Consider the following 6,000-nt stretch of genomic DNA (forward strand, 5'->3'; position numbering starts at 1 on the left):
GGGAGTGTTTCCCTCAAGCAGAAGCGAATATATGGAATTTGTTACCATGAGAAGACACGGAAGCCAACTATCTAAGTGCATTTAAGAAAGAAAGGCATATAAAGGAGGAACCAGAAGATCAAAGGAGACTGTGGGAAAGCAGGAAGGTAGAGAATAAATGTAAAGTTAGTTTTGTTAGGGAGAGTGGCCATTTCCTATGCAGTGGCGCAGGACTGACAGACCAGAACAGGTCTAGCCTAACTCAATATTATGCCCTGGCAGTGGACTCCACATCCTTCATAAAAAAATGACTCCATCACTCTTGCCCGGCCATATATATCCCATACATTACAACTTCTCCCAGTTCACTAGCTGGTCAGCTTCTCACAGGATGCCTTGCTAGCACCCAGAGCCAGAAAGAAAAACAACAGTAGTGAAATCCAGAGCAGCCCTATTGCTCTCAAACTCTGTTACAGTCTTATCAGTAATCCAACACAGATTTCTGATGTGCCCCTTTCCTTCTTGCCAAAACGCCACCCTCCCACAGCCTTGAGGGCACCACCTCACAGGGCAGCGCAGCAGCAGCAGCACTCACAGTGTGCTTGTAACAGCTGGGAGAAGGGGAACCAACACTGTGGGACCAGCCAGCGCTCTGCCACGAGCAGCCGGCACCCAGATGAGTACCAGCGGCCTAGGAGCAGGCAGAAGGTCCTTATTCCTTTCCTTAATGAGATCCCCCAGCCTAACAGCTGGTTTCCCACACTCAGTCTTTTGCCCTTCTATCTACTGTTATTAATTGACAGAAATTCACAGCATTGGAAACCAGACAAGCTGATCATCTTAGTTTAGTTGCTACAGCTCGTTTGCTGGGCTAGGGCTTAAGGATTTAATCACCTTGGGTGAGGATGATCTAACCTCACATTACTTAACTCAAACGTAACACAAACAATATGTCCCAGTGCATGCCAGAATGCATCCTCCCTTTCACCCCTCATGATAGTGGAATATAACATGAAAGCTTCATAGCAGCTCTCTCTGTGTTACAGAAAATTAATGTAGCCAGGCTGCTGAACACACGCACAACTTGACAGACACTTTCATTACATGTGTCTTCATGGAAAACCAAACTACTAAGCTTCCTTCAGACTGCCATGCTGAAAGAGTTAGTCACAAATTAAACAAAGAAATGTTGTTAGAGACCCTTTATGGTTTTCATTTTGTATAGAAATTAATGATGTAGGAAATTAACAGACAGTACAAGTGTTCAGTCTGAGTTGTACACATGGTCCAGGTATAATCCCTCCATCAATATCAACTGAAATGAAGAATTACATACTGGGGATTTTTAATAAATTCACATGACATAAATGCAGTTTTGGCTGCAGCATCTCTTTCTGTAGGTATCAGGGAGAATCACATAAGAGGCAAATAGGGATTTTAATTTCCACCTATTCCTCCTATTTTCCCACTCACGATTTCTCACCTGACAACATTCTTGACCTCGCAAGAAATAATCTCATCCAAATAGGTTCCGCCAAGCCTACCTGTAAGAGCTGCAGGTCTTGAAATGTATAGATAGGAAACAAACTGTACTAAATTTCTTACCAGGCAGTTGTAAGCACTGACAGCAAGAGAACAAACTAGTTGTCAAAATACATGACATATATGTTTGTTTGTTTTTTAAACTTGCTATCTCTGAATATTTTCATTCATAGGAACAAAGTGTGTTTTATGTGAAGTTATACTGAGACTGGAGAGAAAGAAATCTGCTCATGAGCGCCAAAGTAAAGGCTTTTCGCTCCTCAGATTCCTCAGGACACTGATCTAGCGATCCAACCTGTGCCACAGCCCCCCCAGCTCCGTGTCACTGCACGCACATCGCTCCACATGCAGCGCGGAGCTAAACTCCGGCGAAGTCGGGACGCCGAGACGCTCCAACGCGCTGCCTTTCCCTGCCGACACGGAGGTGAAACTTCGGAATATGAGTTCAGGAGGGGAAAACCAACAAAAGCCACTCAGGAATGCGCTAGCGCCCGGCTTTCCTCGGCGACGACCCGCGCCAGGCACATACCAGAGCAGTGCCTCCGCTCACACCGGGGAGGATTACTCGGGCTCCAGCTCGCCGCTCTACTCGCAGGCGGGCGAGGCTCGCACAGCCCGGGCTCCCCGCGGGCTCCCGAGCGCCACGTCGCTGGCCCCGCCGCTGGCCCCACGAACACGGCGGAGCCCCCGCACCCAGCCGAGAGGGGCAAACCGGGCCGGCCCCGACCCCACCTGTGGCTGCCCGAGGCCCCGCGGCCGCCGCACAGAGTGGACCCCGCACCGCGGCGACCGGCCCGCAGGTATCCGGCCGCTGCTGGCGGCCGAACCCGCGCTCTCCCTCAGCCCCCGCCGACACCTGTAGAGGCATCGAGGCGAGGGCTGCCCGCGGGGGGACTCTTGTCAGCAGCAGGAGCCGTGCCCCGCAGCCCCTCCTGCAGCGCCCAGAGACCTCGGGGGGCACTGCCCCGCCGGCACTGCCCCGCCGGCGGCCTGTCAGCCCCGCTCACCTGCCACGGCAGCGATGTCCCGGAGCGCCGCAGCCCAGAGTCCCAGCACGAGGAGCCGCGGGATCGCCATGCTCCGCTTCAGCTCCATCGCTCCTGCACCACCATCCTCCCCCCTGCTCCCGGCGCCGCGGGGGGCTCCCACCGCCCTTGCAGGCGGCGGTGGCGGCGACAGCGGCTGGGGAAGCCCCGCGTCGCCGCCCGACACCGGGCTCGCCCGGGGGGCTACGGGGAAGCTCAAACTTCTGGCTGCGGCTCCGGCCGAAACGAGCAGCAGTAGAAGCCGCCGCGGGGCGACGGCGCGGGTCGGTGGGGTCGGGTCAGGTCCGCTCCGGTCCGGTCGCCACCCCGAGCGATCTCCCCCTGCCGGCGCGCAGCCACCGCGGCGCCACTCGGCGCGTCCGTCCGTCCCTCCGTCCGTCCGTCTGTCCGTCCCTACTCAGCCGTCGCCGCCTCCTCCAGGAAATGGCGCTCTCGAGCGGTCACCGCGCGCTGTGCTCTCCCTCTGACATCACGCTCATGAATATGCATGATCGGGCGCCCACCGCCCCCCAAGCGGCGAATCACGGCGCCTGCTGCCCTCGCCCCGCCGCCCAGGGACGGCTCCGGGGCTCGGAGCCCCCGGCCGGGTGGGACGGGCCAGGGCGGGAGCGGCAGAGGGCCAAGGGGGTGTCTGGAGGCGGCGCCCCCCGAGGGCTGCTCCACAGGGCGGCCTGGTTTCCAGAGCGCCGGGAGGGGGTGACCCACATCCGCGGGAGCTGCCGGGCCACCAGTACCCCCCTACCTATATGCGGAATCAGGAGGCCACCCTGGCCCCTCAGGACCCCCCGCGCATCCTCCAGCCCCCCAGGGGAGAAGGGCTTGAGGCCACCACCGGGGCTCGGTCCCCCCAAACCAAGGCTCTGCCGGGATGAGCGGTACCCCGCCTCATGCACACAGCACCTCCAGTCCCACCTCCCCCGGCCGGCCCTCTCCGGCTCCTTCCCCCGGCCACGCTCCCATCACCGTTCGGACCCCGGCTCTGGGGATACCGGCCACTCCTGTGGACCACCCCTGACCTGTGGTGGAGCACCGGCAAGGTGAAGAGATCCACCCGTGCCCTTCGAGCTGGATCGGCTCGGCCCTGCCCTCTTTTCCGCTAGTGGAAAAATAGGGAGAGAGCTGAGGAGAGAGATCTCTGCTGCCACAGGGTTACCAGCACGGCGTGGAAAAAGTCATCTACAGTTTTTAAAAAAATCCGGCGCTGCCTTTTCGTAGGAGTTACGGTGAAAATCTGGGTTGAAAGGCGCCATAAGGAGCAATATCGTTACAACACGATGCAGCTTTCGGCTCTACCACAGCCATCGGTGAGCAGCACTTGCCTAGCGGCTCCTGCAATACTATGGAAGACTGGCTAAACGGAGGAGTGCAGGCAAACTGCCTTATCCCCAAGGAGGGAATGGAGAAACTGAGGCAGGACAAGATCACATAATTCCATTCCAAACACTAATCTTCACTCCTCCCTCCCGAAGTCATTTACATTTCTGATAGGAATTCCTAGGGGACTGGAGCAATGCCAAGATTTCATTACTGGAATGGAAATATCACTCTCTCCCCAGTGTCTCCTGCTGCAATGAGGCGGCTAGGAGGAGACACTGACATCCATTCGAGAGCTCTTAGGAAGCCTAGGTGCTCCTGGGGAAATCGTGCTATGCCTCTCTCCGGGATCACGACAGCTCTTGGGCTGAGAAGTTCTGCACTGATGCCTGCTAAAAGCTTCATGCACACTTACTGTCACTGCTGCCTCTCCCCCGTGTATCCATATATACCCATCTATCTGGGTGCATGGTGTGTTTCTGCACTTACTCATGGCAATAGCACCTTCCAGAAAGAAGCTACTTTTGCAGATTTTAGTGGTCTCATGAGAAAAAATAATGGCCATTAGAATAATACTGTGTTTCTATGATGATTTTCTTCTAAGAATTTCTTCCAGCCTTACAATTGCAGAGGCTTACAGCACTACACTGCTTCCATGGGCTCAGGAAGCACTCCAGTGTACAAGCAGGAGTGAGGAGGCACAGGCAAGTGCTGTGACTTGGCCAAGCCTGACTGGGGAGGCATCAGCCAAGGGAGCGTTGACTCTACATGGTGTGCCTGGAGCATGCTTCTACCTTGACAGGCATGTTGTGCTTCATCCAAATGTCAAATGCAATGCTCCCAAAGGCTTTGAGAAGGGGTTGGAGAAGGAAGCTTTCATCTACAAAGAGGAGAGTACCCAACAGAAAGCTGTCATAGTATGGCACAGCCCAGACTTTGGGCTGGTGTAAGAGACCAAAGGTTTGCTGGAAGCAGCGGACCAAAGGGAACCTTTCCCATCAGGGGATCTGGCTTTAGATCTTCTGAGAAGGGCTTTGTGCTAACAGTGATAGGCAGGAAGACCCATACGAAAATTGGACTGAAATCCCGCGTGCACTACCAGTTGGAGCATAAACTGAAATCAGAAAATTTAGGGAGGATTATTACCATGCAGAAATCAGAGGAACTGGTTAGTCTGAAATGCTTTTAGGAACTAAAGACAAATAATCTCTCTTGGCCTCTTGTGCCACAGAATTAAGCATCATGGCTTTGTTCTGTAGGCCGCAACATCAGTGACAGTGCTCACTGCTCACACACACACACAGAACACAGCTGATGCCTCCCTGGATTACATCCTTTCCTTACTTCTTCTGTTGCCATAGCATGTTGCCACATCTCACCTGCTTTGCTCAGAAGCATAGGGACGTTCTAGAAAATGCCTGAAGAGCTGCACGATAATCAAGAGGAGAATTCCCAGTGCTGGGAGACTTCAGAAGATGAAGGACAAGGAAAAAAGAAAGGAAGAGAGGGGGGAGGGGAGAGAGAAAAGGCAGGAGAAAGACAAGTATTTGCTGGACTTCCTCACTTTGCTTTACTGTTCGGCCTCTTCTAATTATCAAAACCCAATGGGAAATCTGGTACAGGTTATCCCAGTGAGAAAGCACTCCAAAACACCCATTTCTACATGAGAAGCCATAGCCCTAAAACTTCAACAAAACCTGCTGGTGCATGCCAACACTCCATTGTCAAAGTAGTCAGTCTGCAGTTGGATACAAAATCTCTGTAAAAGATGTTTTCCATAGAGCTGCCTGGTTTGCAATCTGATTCAAGAACCTGTCCATTCCATCCTCTGACTTGGGATTTGAAGAGCAGTGTTAACCCCTATACTGCTAGGCATCTATACTGCATCAGGCAGCTGTGGCAATGGCAAGAGAGATGAAGAAGTGGGAGTGAAGGGCTGCTAAAGTACAGAGGTAGTTCTGCTGTACAGATGGTTGTTCAGGTGCTTCCTGAGTGGGAGATCTGTTGAAGCCAGCATATTCAGTCCCAGGCTAGAACAAGAGCTGCTCCCGACTTTTTGGTCACCACCAGAGGCTACAGCAAGTCACAGGAGGAAGCTCCATGTGTGAGAGGACTTTTG

General features: G+C 53.9%; 1 protein-coding gene across 4 annotated transcripts in view; it reads right to left on the minus strand.

Moving 5' to 3' along the window:
- TYRO3 (TYRO3 protein tyrosine kinase) overlaps nt 1–2,996 on the minus strand; it is a 42,961-nt gene extending 39,965 nt beyond the window's left edge. For 2 of the 4 annotated variants that reach the window (XM_051791341.1, XM_051791340.1), the window contains exon 1: nt 2,529–2,996. In XM_051791341.1, the coding sequence (XP_051647301.1) occupies nt 2,529–2,616 (88 nt within the window). In that variant the 5' untranslated portion in view covers nt 2,617–2,996. The remainder of the gene's footprint in view (nt 1–2,528) is intronic. The other 2 variants (XM_051791344.1, XM_051791343.1) reach the window with 2 other exon arrangements.
- Between the last annotated feature and the right edge of the window lie 3,004 nt (nt 2,997–6,000).

The sequence above is a fragment of the Manacus candei genome, unplaced genomic scaffold (genome assembly GCF_025592945.1).
Source record: "Manacus candei isolate 608988 ecotype Guabito, Panama unplaced genomic scaffold, ASM2559294v1 h1tg000033l, whole genome shotgun sequence".
Classification (NCBI taxonomy): Eukaryota; Metazoa; Chordata; class Aves; order Passeriformes; family Pipridae; genus Manacus; species Manacus candei.